At 39.7% G+C, this 17,155-nt stretch overlaps 1 protein-coding gene across 2 annotated transcripts; it reads right to left on the bottom strand.

Annotated features, from left to right (window-relative positions):
• Positions 1 to 1,175: 1,175 nt before the first annotated feature.
• pip5k1ba (phosphatidylinositol-4-phosphate 5-kinase, type I, beta a) lies at positions 1,176 to 16,392 on the bottom strand. 2 transcript variants are annotated; one of them, XM_070850301.1, is made up of 15 exons: positions 16,328 to 16,392; positions 12,728 to 12,951; positions 12,173 to 12,303; positions 11,222 to 11,339; positions 10,953 to 11,105; positions 9,816 to 10,112; positions 7,682 to 7,866; positions 6,165 to 6,245; positions 5,928 to 5,976; positions 5,739 to 5,823; positions 5,512 to 5,652; positions 5,311 to 5,401; positions 4,825 to 4,921; positions 2,953 to 2,983; positions 1,176 to 2,037 (listed from the first exon to the last, which is right to left on the bottom strand). In XM_070850301.1, the coding sequence occupies exons 2-14, from the start codon at positions 12,788 to 12,790 to the stop codon at positions 2,954 to 2,956; spliced, it is 1,521 nt and encodes a 506-aa protein (XP_070706402.1). In that variant the 5' UTR covers positions 12,791 to 12,951; positions 16,328 to 16,392; the 3' UTR covers positions 1,176 to 2,037; position 2,953. The 2 variants fall into 2 exon arrangements, with proteins under 2 accessions (XP_070706402.1, XP_070706403.1); XM_070850302.1 differs by lacking the exon at positions 2,953 to 2,983 and having other exon boundaries at positions 12,728 to 12,948.
• Positions 16,393 to 17,155: the final 763 nt, after the last annotated feature.

Raw genomic sequence — 17,155 nt, forward strand, 5'->3', positions numbered from 1 at the left:
TACATGTAGGCCCTACTTTGTTCATTTCCACCTCTGGCAGATGTTTTCATCCAAGTCAGATTAACGTAAATCCTCTAAACCTGCAGCGCTGGCTTCACACTCTGCTCTCTAAAACCATCAGTGGGTGAAGGGAGACGCATGACATTACAGCACATTAAAAAGTAAATGGGCCCAGTCAGACAGATTCACATTCAACAAACATGGCTGCATAAAACATATGTATCTTTACTGTAAAACCAGACACACTCACTTACTCACTATATAACAGTATATAGTGGTGGACAGGGCACACATGGTAAATACAAAGCTCACCATCACCATCCATCCTCTTTGTACAGTCTATGGTTGTATCATTACTGCCCCCCTCCTGTCTAAATATAATGTGACAGCTGATGTGAGGGAGACTTTTTTGTCACCTACTCAACTTTATAGGATTAAACTGTCATTTGCTGGTAATACCAGGGCAATGAGTGTGCAATTTATGTTTTGGAGCCCTCTGCTTAAACACACACAAACATATTCAGCATATTTTTTACTTCTCACTTCACTTCTCTTCTGCCTTATTGGTGCTGGAAGATCCTTTTCTATAATCTACATTACCTCTATACCACTACCGTTGATGAGTGGATTACTGCAGTTAATTTCTTAATGGTCCCAATGGCAGGACCCAATATGGCCCTCTTTTTATTCTATAACATTTACTTGTCCTATTTATTTAATGATGAAATGGCATGCTCCATTCTCTCTCTCTCTATCTCTCTCTCTCTCTCTCTCTCTCTCTCTCTCTCTCTCTCTCTCTCTCTCTCTCATGTTGTATGCAGTGGTAAAAGAAAAGCCTAGATAGAAACTTTACCTTAGCAAAACTAAAAAAAACCCTGGTGTAAAAAATATTTACTTGCAAGTAAATGTCCTGAATTCAAAATGCACTTTAAACAGAATGTGCTTAAGGTATCAAAGGTGAAGATACACATTGTGCAGAACAGCTCCGTTCACAGCATTATAATATTATACAATATTGTATTATTCTGTTTTTATCACTGTTGTAATGTCAGAGTTTGTCATTGTGGAGCCAGTTTTAGATCTACTGGGTAGATTAGAAGTAAAGTACTGCATTATATCATTATGTAAAAAGTATTTTCCAAAAAAGTGGAGTAACAAGTGCAATATTTCCTTCTATAAATATTAATTTATTTGACAGATACAAGTTCAAAGTATTGCTATAATACAGTCGTAGTCCTATAAATCTCATCAAAGCGCAGAGGGCATGTGGACAAAAAGAAGATATTATGTATAGTATAGTCATTGGTTACCTGCATGTTTCAAAACAGTTCATAACAAGCATTAGTTAGGATTAATCCCAGGAAAGATGAAATGTACGGTAAGGATGAGAAACATGTCATTAAAACGTGTTATGACAAAGATAAAGAATGAATTAATTGTTGCAAAAGCAGTTCTACCTAATGTTTATTGGGGTATAACACACTGCACCACTCGTGCATATTTGTCTCAGTCATTTTTCATTCAGATCCCTGAAACCAGAATGATCTGAGCACTACGTAAAACTCTACGTAATCATATGATTTGAAAATGGCAACAGGCATTTGTCCTGTAGATAATGAAGCTACGAGACAATCTATCTCCTCAGGGATCCAGCCACTGAGAGATTTGAACATTTGCACAGCAAATCTGGCATCCAAAATGAGAGGTCAAACTGAAACTCATGTCTTTTTGTTAGCACTGTTGTTAAATTAGCAGCAAAGTGTGCATTAACAGAAGAAGAAAAACAGCTTCATAGTGTTTCACATGAATATTTACATGAACGCAGGCTGCATCCCCATCTCTTCATAAGGGGATTTCTACAAAAGAACCAGTGATTTGGCACATTCACAGAGCCACGGTGATGCTCACAGTGGAGAAACATGAGAGGACATGTGACTGCTTGTAGTCTGTGTCACATTTACACTGATGTCTTGAAGTCACCACGGCGCTGGGTGGTCAAAGGTCAGAGCCACAGGGGCCATCGCTCACTTCTCCTCACTAGAAAACAAAAAACATATTTTTTTCCATTCGTCATTTAGATTATTAAAGGCAACATGTGGTGTTAAGAGTCGAGGTTTGTTTTTTTTTCCTCTCGACTTCCATTTGACTTTCAATCCTCTGTGTCATATGTTCCAAGTAGATATATGATGCCCACTGGGAAGAGCCTGAGGGACATGAAAGTGTGGGGCATCTGCTTAGCATTTTAATGGTCAGCAGTAGATAAAAATAAATCAAATATATAGCTTTGGGTCTAAGATCATTTCTGGTCTTAAATTTGAGATTTGTACTAAACGCCGAATGTTGGATGGCCCTGATGGAGGCCACAAGCTGAAACACATCGGTTTCACAATAAAGCAGAAGTGTTGCTGGAGTTTTGAATTCTGCAGGCCAGGATAAAGTGTTAGCTCCCCAAAGCTTAAAGTTTTATCCATCTACATATTTGTAATCCATGAATAATATGATAATGTAGCCTGTTTTTTTCTTTACCCAATTTGATGAGTTGTCTCCCTCTAGTGTCAAACATTGAACATGTTTTTTGTCACTGCACATTTCTAAAAATGTGTTTTATACCTGTTCACCTTGAATAGGGTCTAACTTATTTTCAGACAATTACTGTGTTTTTATTTCTTCAGCATGTGGACAACCTCATTATTTCCTTTATTCCTGATTTCTGTGACATTACTGCTGACCAGTTTCCAACACATCCAGCAGTGTTTTATACTACCTTCAGGCAGCAAATGGTTTCCACAGATGATTAGGTTGACTATTAAATTTGGAATCATTTTTGTCAATGCTGAGCTACTTCTGTGAGCACAGATTGACTTTGAAAAAAAACCTGCCCTGCATTACCACACACAACACACACATTAACGCTCAAACAAGTTTCATGTATCTCCATGTTGATTTTCATACCTTACTGTAATGACTGAAAACCAGTGGCTGTCTGAAAGGAAGAAAACAGATATTCCACTGTTTAAAATACTGAGACAGCTTTGGCAGTGATGTAAGGTGCAGAAACACTGTTATTATCCTTTAAATAAATACTTTCAGTAACTGAGTCCTTGTAATCTAGACTGGACTTTCTATTTTCATCCCTGAGCAACCAGTTAAAAACCTGAGGCAAGAAGACAAATGGCTGTCAGATAGTTTCAGCCCAAGACTTCCCTTCACTGTAGTTTTTGAATCCCACTGTCTTCTGTCAGAAGCTTTGAGATTAGATTAACTCAGACGTCTGCAGGCTTCCCACAGAGCCGTAGTGGAACTACTTAATGTGAGCCGAAGAACAGCTTCATATAAGCCTGAATGAGGATTTGGTGGTTATGTAAGAGAAGTACTGCAGAAAAGGGGATTCATGAAAGTTTCTCAGGCCAACGCAGAGGGCCTCAGTAAGGACTGAGGGGGGCAGTTGCTCAGTGCAGGGGAGAGGACTGAGTCACACGGTACAGACGTGAAAAGGATGCCAGAGAGGACCTCTGGGACCCAAGAGCTACCACCACCAAGAAAGAAGGTTCCAGGAAGATGAAAGAAACTGCATGCTGGGATAGCAGCAAATGATAGACAGGAAGCTGTAAGCATGTCATGGATGGTAAGGTTATTTAGATTATTAGGTGTCTTCTGCTGAAGCACAACTGAGCCATCATAAGGACCCCTGCATCTTTTGTTGATGTAGCTGATATCACCTGCAGCGTCTTGTCCAAAAGAGAAAGTCAAGAATAGAATCTGTGGAACAGTCTTTGGCTGACATCTGCTGCTTACAGTTTAAGGATGCTGGGACACAAACGACTGATCAACTCCAGCTGGGTCGCCTGGGTGACACTGTGTGATGCTGAAAATGCAGAGACACCAAGTAACCCCTGGATTCATTGTGAAGGATGTTCCCATTTACACTGGCACAACGAAGCATCGGGCCCACTGTAGTATAATGTAGCTGTACTATTATTGGGATATTGTTGTAATGTCACACATAATGTTTTGTAGTCCCTGAGGTGGAGTGAGGAATGAGCTTATGACTTTTTTCCTCAAAATATTACCATTTTGCTCTCAGAATCTCAGATTTTTCCCCCACATTTTGGCTTCAATACTTGAATTTGTGCACCAGGAGTCTTATATTATTTATTCGAATGAAATCCCAAACCGTGTTGATTGAGCAAGCAGCATTTAACCACTGTTGAATGTTAAAGCAAAGGTTGGAGCCAATCCCAGCTGACTTTTGGGTCACCAGGCATCAGTACTAACCACAGCACCACTGTGCAGCACCCTTAAAAATCAGTGTGGAAGTATTTGAATATGCAGTTCCTCCAGTGGTCCTCAAAATATCTTAATTTCTCTCTTGAAATACAAGTCAAAACATTTGCTCACAAGACTTTATGATTCGATTTATGCACGGCTTAATGGGAGGGATGTTTGGGCAAAGTATTGAACTGACAGGATTTTCTGCTGCGTGCTCATCTGTCCTCAACTCTACTAAAACGTCAACCAAATTTGGGTTTTTCTGGCTGCAGTAACCGGCAAAATGGCAGCAAGCACAAACCCAAAATCGGGTTTTGGAGCTTTCCCTCAGAATCCCATCAGTGATTTCATCTATATTACATCTATATCTTAATTTGATATTATCATAATCTTGAAAAACATGATTCATTTGATTGGATTAAAGTCTAAATTCAGATTTGCCTGCTCCACAACTACATTTAAGATGATTGATTTGATCACAAGCCTTATCCTTAAACACCTTGTCAATGAAAAATTTTTTTTCAGGCAGTTTGTATAAAATGAAATGTCTCATACCAAATAGACGTCCAGCTCAGAGTCTGATTGGCTCCTACTGAGAGACGGCAGAGGATCATCCAGAGCGATTGTTGAACTGGAGGCTCGGCGGTCTTCGCTGCAATGTAGAAATACAAATAAGCATAGTGTGGAGATCCATATGAGCACGCTACATTTCAGCTTTCTGCTTGTAGCCCCCCCTCTGATGACATTGTGCTTGTCAGGAAAATATAAACTCAGGTCATATTAAGTTTGTGTGGTGAGTCTGAACTTTAGTGGTCCTCAAACTGAAAATGAACCTGAATTTCAAAATAAGGGTTAACAACAAAGAGAAAAATTCAGCCCTCGCACATACACTTTGTTCATTTTCTATATATTCTACCAACACAGGCCTTTTCCAAGGAAAATAAAAAAAAACTCCATTGCATGAGTGTGAAGTAATCAAACAATCCAAGCGTTTCTAAATTCTCGAAAGCCAACATGTTAAAATACAGATGTTAGCAGTACCTGTTTTCAAGGTCTTCCTCATCATTTCTTGCAGACTCAAAGGAAACAGCAGATCTCAGCAGAAGATCTGGTTGCTTGGAGGAATTGTGAACTGTTGCAAAAAGCAGATCTCAAATCAGAGATATGAAGTGATGAAAGACCTCTTCTTAAATGACAAAAATGCTGCTGTCTGTGTCATGTGAAATGTTCTTTTAAGCGTACAGTTTCCATCCAGGTTGTCCATGCTTTGGGCCTTCTTCTCCTCCTTCTTTTCCTCCTTCTGTGGGGACAGAAACTCCTGAGAGGCTGACTTTAGAGCGTAGAAGGAACTCCTCTTCCTCTTTGAAGACGCTCCTCTTATTGCTAAGAGACACAATAAGTTATTTAATAAGAAAAATGTCACTAATCTCAGTGTAAATGCAGGAAACAGGAGATATGTTAGGACTTACGGTGAATCTTTTTAAATACCGTCGAGCTCATGAATTTCAGAAATCTGTCTGCATAAAAACTGGGCCTGTGAACTGACACCGTGTCCTGAAAAGCAAAGAACACACAAATCCATACACTTGTGAAGATGCATATGCCTGTGGTTTGACTTATAAGCCTGCAAGTAAGGAGGAAGCAGTGAAGGCACATACCCCATCATGCACAAGAGCTTTCCAGGAGTGCTCCACCTTCTTGATGAACCTGAGAACAACAATTAAAAATACCCTGATCACTTAACTGATCATGAATGAAAACAGTAAATACTAAAGCAAGCGACAAATCAAGTAAACAGAAAATAAAAAGTAGAAATTATCAATCAAATTCACTTTGTGAATCAATTTTAAAATGTTATCATTTATTTATGTATAGGTTTGATACTGTGAGCTCACCTGTAGGACTGAAGGATGTCGATGAGTCCTAAAAAGATGAGAAGGTTCTCATCTCGGTGTTTGGCAGGAATTCCACCCAATCTGAAAAAACACAAATGTTTTAATCAATTTTACAGTTTTTAGTAGAACAGAGTGATGAACCTAATAATTCCATCAGTTGTTTGTATGTTTTGGTGAATTAGTTGGAGCACATACAGGATGGCAGATTTCACATGAATTTCTAAGTTTTAAACTGTTTGTCCTTATAACTGAATGTACGTCATTTGGACCAGACCAGATTATTGTGTAAAATTTCACAACAGTGAGTTTGTGTTCACGGGAAAGCATTTTGTGTAAGAGGACAGCAGAAAAAGCAGAAGATGAGACTTTAAAACTAAAAAAGAGCAAAGTACAGAGACCTGGAGGGGTCATACAGAGGGAGGGAGAGAGGGAGAAAAAATATACTCCTCATTTTAATACATTGAGCAAACACAATAGCATTTTATGCCATGTTTTGATTAATTTATGCACGAGATACAATTCATGGCCAGTGTAGTTTGTGTGCATGAGATAAGTGTTTTACAGAGAGCCAGTAACAGACCGTTCTCCCCAAAATACAGTCTGTCCTCAGCAGCAGCTGTCACACAGACGTCCTGCACACTGTGTAAGCCGGACTGGTAGCATATCGTGCGTACACACTCTCTGGAGCCTTCTGCCCAGTTCTTTTGGGCCGAACTTCAAAAAGCCCTGGAGAGAGCTCCAACACATGCAATGGCGGCTCTGGCTCAGCTCGTCTATGGTGGTGTAGCCTACGAGCCATACATACATACTTGACAAATCCTGGTGAGCAGTTATCGGGCCCTCCATAGGGGGCCCGGCCCAAAGGCACTGAGGAGAATCCTCCGGAGAGCGCTTTATGCACAAGCTTGCTGCCGGATGCTGTTGGTCTGCCTCACACAGTGTGGAGTGTGTCTGTGTGACAGCTGCCACCGAGGACACACTGTATTTCCTGACAAATAGGTTTTTTGTTCTGGTTCTCTGTATCATCAAAACAAATCAAAACATGGTCCCAATTTAATCAGAACATGCATAAGAATTCTATTTTCTAATCTTTTTTCTCTCCATGGCCACTCCGGGGCTCCATAGTCTTAAGCAAGATGGAGAGATAAAGGAAATCCACACAGACCTTTACTTTACTTTCTTTAACGGTAAAATGCTTTGAGATTTTTAGCATATGAAATCACATCACCCTCTTTGAATTTGTTTGGTACTGTTTGATTTGTCTGTAAGTGTGCAAAGCAGACTGTTACTTAAAGATTTACCATCTTCACATTCAGTTTTGTAATGCTTTTGCACACTGCATAAAAACGTCTCTGGCAAGGACCTGCTGTTATGTAGCTTCAAAAAGGAATTCTAGTGTAAAACCCAGATGTCAAATGTGATGTTAAAAACTGTATTTTTCCTCATTATGTGCCCTACAAAGCAAAAACAGCAGGAAACAAGGAAAACAAGGACAAAAATTCAAAAGGTTATCTAACGTGTCATCATCAGCCACTGGTTCGGGGTCCTTCACGCTCCCCTGGATGGACTCGAGGGCGGTGGAGTAGAGGACTTTCTGTCCTTTTCTGCTGTCACATCGGTTTCCTCTGCTCAGCGTCTTCCGGTCCAAAACATGAACCCCCAGCAGGAGACTGTAGTCCATGATCTTAAAGCTCTCCAGGACCTGACAAGAGATGGAAAATGACTGTAATTGGCTCCATTTTAAGATTCAGTTAAACAAAAAGATAAATGAAAAAATGTACAGCTGTAAGTAACATACAAGAGGACGACGACGTTCGTGGTCCTTAGAGGGTGAATCCTTCTGACTTTTCATCTTGCACTACCACCAGGTTTTACGTGAATTGCCTTGTCATCTATTAGATGGATTTCTATGACATTTGGTGCAGACATTCATGCTCCCCTCTGGATGAATTATAATATATCTGGTGATCCCCTAGCATGTCCTCTAAAACCATCATAAGGTAAAAAATGTACTTTGCCAACTACTTTGGTTAACAACCAAATACTTGCTAAACTAATGACATTCCACACATAAATGTACTTTTTTTCCAGCTACCCACAATAAACCCTCCTCAAACAAGCTGTAAGTTGACCTCTCCAACACACCTCTCCAAGTGGGTCCGAGTTAAAGGGGCTAAACCTGGATCTGCGAACCAAAAGTACAAGAAATAATAAGCCTTGATCCCTCTGACTAAACACTGATGTCATGAAGGAACTACTGTAAACAAAGAAGCCCTTACATTCCACTGTGTTATCTAATACACTAACTGAGGCCGTGCAAAGAGGTCCATAATAAGAGCACGTTACACCCAGAAGGGCCAGTTTGTGCTCCAGAGTCCAGCTGCTCAGCCTGATCATATGAGTCAGGTGCTTTGCTCTGCTGGGCGTTAATCCTCCATCAAGTGGCCACTGTTGTTTCACACTAATGAAATAACAGACAGGCGCTTATGAGGTCATCATAACAGCTCGAGACTGAGCGAGGGCAGGGTGCCTCATGTCAGTGCGAGAGGTGGGCTGTCATGGTTGCATAATGTTATTGAAGTTGGCGTGCTGATCACTGGCTCAATTCAGTTCAGACTGTGTTGATGAAATATTTAAACCCACTGTGAGCGGCTATGGTGCCAGTTAATAAACTGATTTGACAACTAAGTGAAAAATAATCTACAGCAATTTAGATCATCAATTTATTGCTTAAGCGATTCATATAGAACATTGTAAAAGCATCACCTGATTTCTTGAATCAAACACCTTGATACTGTCTCTAAACTCAGTATGCAAACTGATATGCAATATTGCTAATTTGCAGATATTTCCTGATAGTATCAAGCCTAAGGTTGGTGATGTCAGTTGACCAGCCTGTATTTTCCACATTGTAATCCAATGGTAGTTATATTGTGGGATCTTACTGCATCAGGATGGACAGAAACCACAAAGCTTTCCTGTTATGTACCGCTCGTGTCTATGTTCTGTGTACAAATTAAAAAACACCCATACTTAGATGTTAATTTCAACAGCGACGGCCAACCCAATGAGCATGCTCGACTTTGACTCCATCACTAAATGGACATCAACCACAAATCAGCTTCCCTAGCCAGCAGTTTAAACAGTGGGAGAGTGATTACAAGTAGCCAAACAAGTGCTGCTGAATAGTTGGTGTTTTAATGGTCCCCAGAGGGGAAACTCTATGATCTTTCCTTCAGAGCCACCTTCAAGTCACAATGCCAACTCTGACGCAAGATATCTAATAACGAAACAGGTGGATTTCCATGATTTTTTTTGGATCAGACTCCTGCTCCTTAAAGGATAAACACTTTTGGTGTTAATGACTGTGTGACCATACCTCTAACACCACTCCCAGGATGAATTTCAAATTTTTAGGTACTCGTAACACTCTAAGAAATTAGACCATCAGCTGTTATATGTTATAGTATAATCAACATCTTAGTCTTTGGACTTTTAAACACATTTTAGCAACATATGAAATCTAATTATGTAAGGTATTGATCACAGAAAGAAGAAAGAATCTTGAAACATGCTTCTACATGATATTTTGAAGATGTTCTATTACCCAGATTCCCAAGATCATGAGCTGATATATTTGTGTGAACATACCCGACAGTCCCTCTGCAGGGTCTTCATCAGAGCATTGTAAGTGTCCGCATCAAAGTACAGGCCCTCGTGCATCTCCTGGAAGTCCAGGTCTTTGAACGTGGGCGAGGACTTGACACGCTCTTTGCGTGAGGCACGGCGCTTGTATGAGGAACCCTTCAGGTCATACTTGTAGTGCATCTTCATGGCACGCGGCAGCACATTGTTCATTACCACCACCCGGACGGTAACACCGCTGCACTGGATGCAGTAAAGGCCATAGAACTTGGGCAGCAATGTCCTTGGGTTCTGATTCAGATTCTAGAATAACAAAGACAAGGCAGATTTTTATTTTCAGGATAAAATGTTGAATAAAGGAAGTATAAGTGTGAGAGAAAAGTGAATTCTTGGCCATACATGCTTAAAGGACTTATTAACGTGGATTTAAGATGTGTGTTGGTCCATTAAAAAGATTGAAGACAAAAAAAAAAGAATCCGAGGCCTGACAAAAACAGAAACTGCAATTTAAATAAATACGAAAACTGCGTCATAACACAGCTGAACAGTTGGTCATTTCTAAAATGAACACATGCACACACAGAAAAAGCTGTGTGCTGTCTCAGTGCAGAATCTGTCCAAAAATAAGGTGGTGGTTAGACAGGAAATATGAATACCAACCAGCTGAATGTAAATGCAAGCGTTAGGGTTGACAGGTTACTGCAGCATATCCAAATGTGTTCTCAGATATATTCCTACATTCATAGTTTTCTCAGTAACCTGTGCCTGATTTATAGGACATACACCGATTACATGATCAGTCACATGTAGCAGGAATAGCAGGAATCAGACAACCAACTTCTGCCCCACTGATTATGATAAAGGTGAAACTTTTGACTTCTTGGAGGGAAGAAGACGAATGGAGGCAGGCTCACAGGGATGTGAGCCATGCAGTGATTTAAAATATTAAAAAAATCAGCTTCCCAAATATTCAATGAGGAGGGAAATGCATTCAACACCTGAAAGATTTGCTTCGACTGATTACTTGAAAACTCCACAGGACACCTTTATGTCTATAACTTCAGTTTTAGTACTTTGATAAATATGTGCGCTGGTGTGCATGAAAATGTAGTTTATAGAATTGTTTTTGATGAAGAAGCACACCATGTAGTAACCAGGAAGCAGCTTCTGCAGGAACTCAGCCTCTTTATGCTGCACCGTCTTAATGATGAACTCATCGTCACTGGTGAGGTAGAACCAGGAACTGCTGGCGCCGGGGTTGGACAGTTCGATCAGAGGCTCATTACAGATGGAATACTGAAATGCAGAGTGATGAAACATAACTTAGCAAGACCAAGTGTTGCAACTGAATCCGTTGAAACTTCCTCCACATTGTGCTGAATAAGACTGATGAAGTGAATTTTCACACTAACCAGATAGTCGTCTGGTTTGATGCCAAACAGCTCCCTGAAGTAGCGAAAGGCCAGGGGGGCGTACGTTTTCAGACGGAAATCTGGGTAGTGATGTGCTGGAGTTAGGTTGCTGCCCTCACTGGAGAACATAGAAAATATTCATATAAATCAGATCATATAAATCTGTGTGTGTGTGCTGTGAAAAAGGACTATTGTTGAAATATGTGGTTACACAAAAGTAACTTTTCTGTTTACATCTGTATGCTGCCACATTTGCTATGTTAAATATTGGATAATACTTTACTTTTTGGGTGCCAGAGTTTCTTTGTAATTTGCTGGGACGAATGCTGTTGCATTACTTTTGTTAAGGTTAACACAGGTTAAGGTTGTGGGAAATGCCCAGTGTGAGCCTATGTTGCCCACTCCTACACATATATCAGATAATATGCATATGAATGTATGATTTGCCCTTTGAGAGGCTTGAAAAGGGCTGAAGTGGAAATCAGTATAAAGACAGAGCTGTCACACTTTGACAACCAAGTAGGCTTACTTGTATGGTATTGTATTGTATCTTTTGGATATACTGTGTTGACCAAGGGCTTGGATCACTGAACAGGATGCGTGATGTATTGTGGCAGATTTATGATTTAAAAGGGTCACCTCATACAAATAGCAAAAAAACATTCTACATTATCCAGGGAAATGTTTTTAAAGATGTTGCTGTTGAGCTTTTCAAAAGTAGTTTTCCAATTACTTCAGCAGTATAAGCAAAATGACACTCACTGACATTTTATTGGGATGGAAACACCAAGTCACTACATAACTTCCCATAACCACCAGAGGTAGGTGAAAAATGGTACATCTTTGTGCAATTTTGGTTAACTGACCCTGTAAGATTATCAATCTGAAACTGTGGTTTCTGAATATGTGAAACAATAGTGTGTGACCAATAGTGCAGAAGTGAGAGTATACCTGGGCAGGAAAACACTCTCCACCACAGAGAAGTCCTGCATGAGAACATCCCTGTCTGGTTTAGAGCTGAGGTTTCCCACAGCGTAACCGATGCCCAGCTGGATGGCTCCTTTCAGGGCAGCCGCTGTGGGCTAACAGACATAACAGGACTGAGGACCATGATATCTGTTCAAAACTTCATGGTAATCCATCCAATAGTTGTTGAGATGTTTCAGTCTGGACCAACACTGATATCCGTTGAACCAAGTGTGTCTTATACATTTGTGATTATTTCATTTATCAATAGTCAGAGAATCATTAAAAGCACCTGATAACTAGTTCAGTGTGGAGACATTTTGACTAAGACATGAGGTACCTAATGTATTCTAAACAGAAAAAAGATCTTTCAATAAAAACACTACATTTTTCACTGCCTTCCACCGCTCTGTGCCATCCATTACCAAAAAACATTTAATTATGGTGTTATTCTGCTTTTCCATAAACTGAAAGCTGAGGATGTGTGAGATTTTTTAATCCTTGAAAAGAATTTCATGATAGATAATGACGTCTGCTTACCTTTTTATGATCCTTTGACCCTTTAGAGGTTCTGGTTCCTCTTCCTACACTGTCGGTTGACATCTTTTGGACAGAGAGAACTTGACCAGAGGGAAGTTTGGATGTTCTTCCTTCAACTCTGAGGCCGACTGAGTTCCTTTTTTCCCCTCAATGATGGGCGGTCAGACGCAGTGATTTACCTTGAATGGGCTTTATCGAAACTGGATTTTCCGGGTACACCGCTGCTGTAGACGAGGTAGAGAGAAGAGGTTAGTGGCATTTGCATGAAAGTCAGTGCAAAGCACATTTCACCTGGTGAAAAACTGCATGGCTGTGACTGATTACTCAAGTTGCGTTAGCACCTTTCTGTCCAGGATAGTGCTGAGTTCTGAGGGACCACCAGTGTTTGTTTCAGTCTTTAACTCCAGAATCCTTCACAACAGCCCTTGATCCTAATTAAGCAGGATTAGAAAAATTCCCCTGTTTTATAACACCACGCAAAAGGGACACAGTGCTCTCTTGCTTACATGTGACCGTCATCTTCATAAACATGCTGAAGTGATGACCAGAAGTGAGAGAGACAAACACATTTACTGCAACATTACTTATTTAGTAGCAGGGGGTGACTGCTGTTGCTGTTTAATCACAGTAACTATAAATTCTCAATATTTTTGTATTCTAAGCTTTCCGATGAATGGAAGCAGCTCCAGAAAGCTTTATATAACTAATACAACATATTCAAAACATGATTCTTTCACAAAAAATGTATATGAAAGGAATAACTGTTTATGATGTACACTCCTAGTTCTTAAAGTACATAACGTCACATTGGACTGAATGATGTAGAAATGACCATGGTACACTTAATTTCTGCCAAGTAGGGATTTATGGATTACAAAACAAACAGGGCTACAATGATGGGCTGTAATTAGAAGCATTTGTCTGATACAAAAGTTTGGTAAGCAGCTTCGATAATACAAAGGCTCTACAGACGCCGGATCAGTGGCCTCTCTCATTTCTAACATGTGTCAGATACTTTCAGTGAGTGTTTGGTTTGTGATCTTATACACAAAGTTGGTTGTTTTAAAATCTACCAAGTCTCTACATTTCAGAGACTGAAAAATAGTTTTGTTTGTATTTAATTTGTATTTGTTTTATGTGTGGTTCTCCACACTTCCACTTTGTAATGTATGGTATAAGTGAACAATGCAAAGTGTATAATGAAGCTGGATTATAAAGTCCTTAACTTATCGCAATAAATCTTTACATTTTTATATGTAATTTCCAGTTTAATTCAATGTCGATAATCACACCCATGAAAATAATCTAACCAACTCTATCAAAAAGTTTCAAAACATTAACAGAGCAGATTAAGTGTGAATTATCTGCAAATAAATCCACACCATCAACATAACAGAAGTCAAAATTCTGCATCCTAGACCACCAAACCACACTACCACTACATGAGAAGTGCATTGATAATATAAACATTGAGACTTCACCACTAACCTTCAGTAATTTTTAATTGATATTATTTATCTGAACATACCAATATCTATAAAACCCTGTGCAATCCCTCTAATGCCCTATGTATATAGCTTGGCTACCTGAGTATGTAGTAAATAAAGTAGCTTGAAATACTTAAGCACCAAAGGTCTTTTCAAAATATAATTGAGTCTTGACTGAACTTGCAAAATTCTGCACAGATCCAAACAGACAAGAGTGTTTATTTTAAGATATGCCTCAGGATGTGGTATTGTGGTCTGACTTAAGAATGAAACTGTCTCATGAGTGCCATGATGAGAAGGCTCGTTTCTCAAGGATCTGCCTTGCAGTTCTCCAGGTTGTTTGCACATTTGAAGAGGAGGTTGAAAGACGTAAAGAAACCTGCTAAAGATTGTTTCTTTTCATAAACAGACATTATGATGATAAGATACAGTAGTGAATCAATATTTGACAGTTCATTTCAGCTTTCCTCTGTACTTGACATATTGAAACAATATGCACATAACAGCACAACATTGGTGAAAACATGCTGGATTAAGAATTTCTAAGTGCGTTAGTTTGCCGTCATAGTTGGAAAGATTAGAGACAGGGCTCCCATTCAAAATGATGAATAAAAAAAATAAATTCATTGTGTGCCTAATTAGTAATTAGTGCAATAATGAGCCAGACTACTGACAACAAGTGTATCTGAAGACATGGATTTAACCTGAGCAGCACACACAAACTGAAGGGATGTCAGCATGTGTTCACAGGCATTAACTTCAGGCCATACATGCAGTATCCTACCTAAAACACTAGTTTTCATGTGTCTCATGAAACATGATGACCTGATTCTATAACCTATAACAGTTATACACATTTTGGTTTACATCAGACCTGTAGGAGCACAAGGTTATTACAGACACAATGAAGTTAAGTACATTGAGGCAGGCATGAATTTGTGTAGGCAGGCATGCTTGTACAAAGGTTGCTGTCAGTCCATCTAGCAGATGTTAGGATCTTTTACAGGATTTGCTGGTGGTACCAGGAGAAAGGTCAAAGGATCACCAAATTTATCCGCCCTCATCCTCTGGGTACCATGACTATCTATACCAAATTCCATGGCATTCCCATGGATATTTGTTAAAATAGTATCAAAATTCTTAATATGTTCATTATCAAAGATGTTTTGATAGTGATACTCATGCTGGTGCTACAGGAAAACCCAGGGGATTGCCAAAATCAATAGGAGTCATCCTCTGGGGACCACGAGTGTGGGTACAAAATTTCATGGCAATAAACCATGAAATAGTAGAAAGAGGTGAACTAACCAACAGGCCGACTTTGCTACCCATGGAGCCAGCACGGCTGATAAGGCTCATCATGGCCAGCATATGTCATGTGGTTTATTTAGTTATTAAATATAGAGTGACCTGTAGCAGTTACTAAAAATTTCAATGGAATTACCATGCCATAAAAATAACTGACTTGATCATATACTAACCATAAATACTTATTAAGTAGTGCATTGCATTGTACTCGTAATCCTTCCTGAGTGGATACTACTGTCGACACATATATATTTTACAGTAATCATCATGTAATATAGACTAAATATTAGATACATCTCTTAACAAACCCTGGACATTATAACCGTCATGAAGGAAGGATCTTGTGCAGCAGTAACACATTAGCCAGCATTCTGTTTATCCTGTAGAGTTCACTGTATGTAACTTGGGAGGCCCAAGTGAACCCAGGTGAATATTTAACACTGTCACACAACATACGCACTGCACCTGTTTTGCATTCATGTAAACGATGACAACCTCGTCCAGTTTACAGCTGACATTTTACTCAAACTGAAGGGAAGTGTAGCTGATTTCCTCTTGATACCATCATCAACTCATCTTCCCCCTGAGCCACACACAGACGGCTTGTATGGCCCGTGTCACACTATCATCATCATCATTATCAATGATAAAAGTAACTATTATTCATAACAGATAGAGACATGAACAACTTCAAACCTACAGCTGAGTGTAATTCATACAGAAATAGAAGTAAAACTTAGACGAGTGGCTCCATCCTCACATTACAGCAAAGTTGACAAGAAATGAACGTCATCTGACCTCTTACCTGAACAGTCATGGTCCTGCGGGGAAGCTGGTGAAGTTAGTGAAACACCGATGATACACTGTTGTGTGATGTATCTCTGTGGCAGAGTGACTGAGTGGAGCAAAGTGCTGCAGCGGCTGTAGAGCATCCTCACCACTTCCCCTCCCTCTCTCTCTTTCTTTCTCTTTCTCTCTCTCTCTCCACCTACCTGTTGTAATGTACACCAGAACTTAAATGAGTCACATTGAGTTGCAGTTGTTAGTATTGCATGTGGGTGTCTGTGGGAAAAACACGAAAATAGGACCAGAGCCTTTATAACTGTTCCTATCCTTTCTTACTGGCCACTTTTCATACTTATTATAGAGTTATATGCATTGAATTGTAACATTTACATTTAATTTTGTTTTTTCATTTGGTAATGAACACAGATTTGTTAGTTTCCTGTGCCTGACCTAAACGTTTGGCTGGCTCATAATAGAATATAATAAGGTGTAGGCTGCAATATTTAATGATGAATGTTATGATCAATAATTCCTCCACCTCTTCTCCTCATCTTCATCTGTTTGCCCGGTTCTCTCTCTCTCTCTCTCTCTCTCTGTCAGTCTCCCACTGCACGTCTCTCTGAGAATCGTGTCTCTTCCTCTGCATTTGTCTTTCGCTCTCTCTCAGTTTACGATGATTTTCATTCAAATGAGCTTCATTAGAATATTGCACATTGGATGCATGCTGCATATTGTGAAAGCACAAAGGTGTGGACTGGAACAAGAGTGAGACCCATACTCACTGTGGTGGCGGTCAGAGACACATCAAATGAACATATTGTGGCAAAGCAAAAACATATAGTAGGAG

The sequence above is a fragment of the Pempheris klunzingeri genome, chromosome 19 (assembly GCF_042242105.1).
Source record: "Pempheris klunzingeri isolate RE-2024b chromosome 19, fPemKlu1.hap1, whole genome shotgun sequence".
Taxonomy (NCBI): Eukaryota; Metazoa; Chordata; class Actinopteri; order Acropomatiformes; family Pempheridae; genus Pempheris; species Pempheris klunzingeri.

Bases quoted from the DNA above. Each gene is read 5' to 3' on its own strand.
- pip5k1ba (XM_070850301.1), bottom strand. From the start codon at position 12,790: ATGTCAACCGACAGTGTAGGAAGAGGAACCAGAACCTCTAAAGGGTCA. The intron at 5,977-6,164 runs GTGAGCTCACAG...TGTTGTTCTCAG, and splicing joins GACATCCTTCAGTCCTACAG to GTTCATCAAGAAGGTGGAGC. The intron at 5,824-5,927 runs GTATGTGCCTTC...TTTGCTTTTCAG, and splicing joins AAGCTCTTGTGCATGATGGG to GACACGGTGTCAGTTCACAG.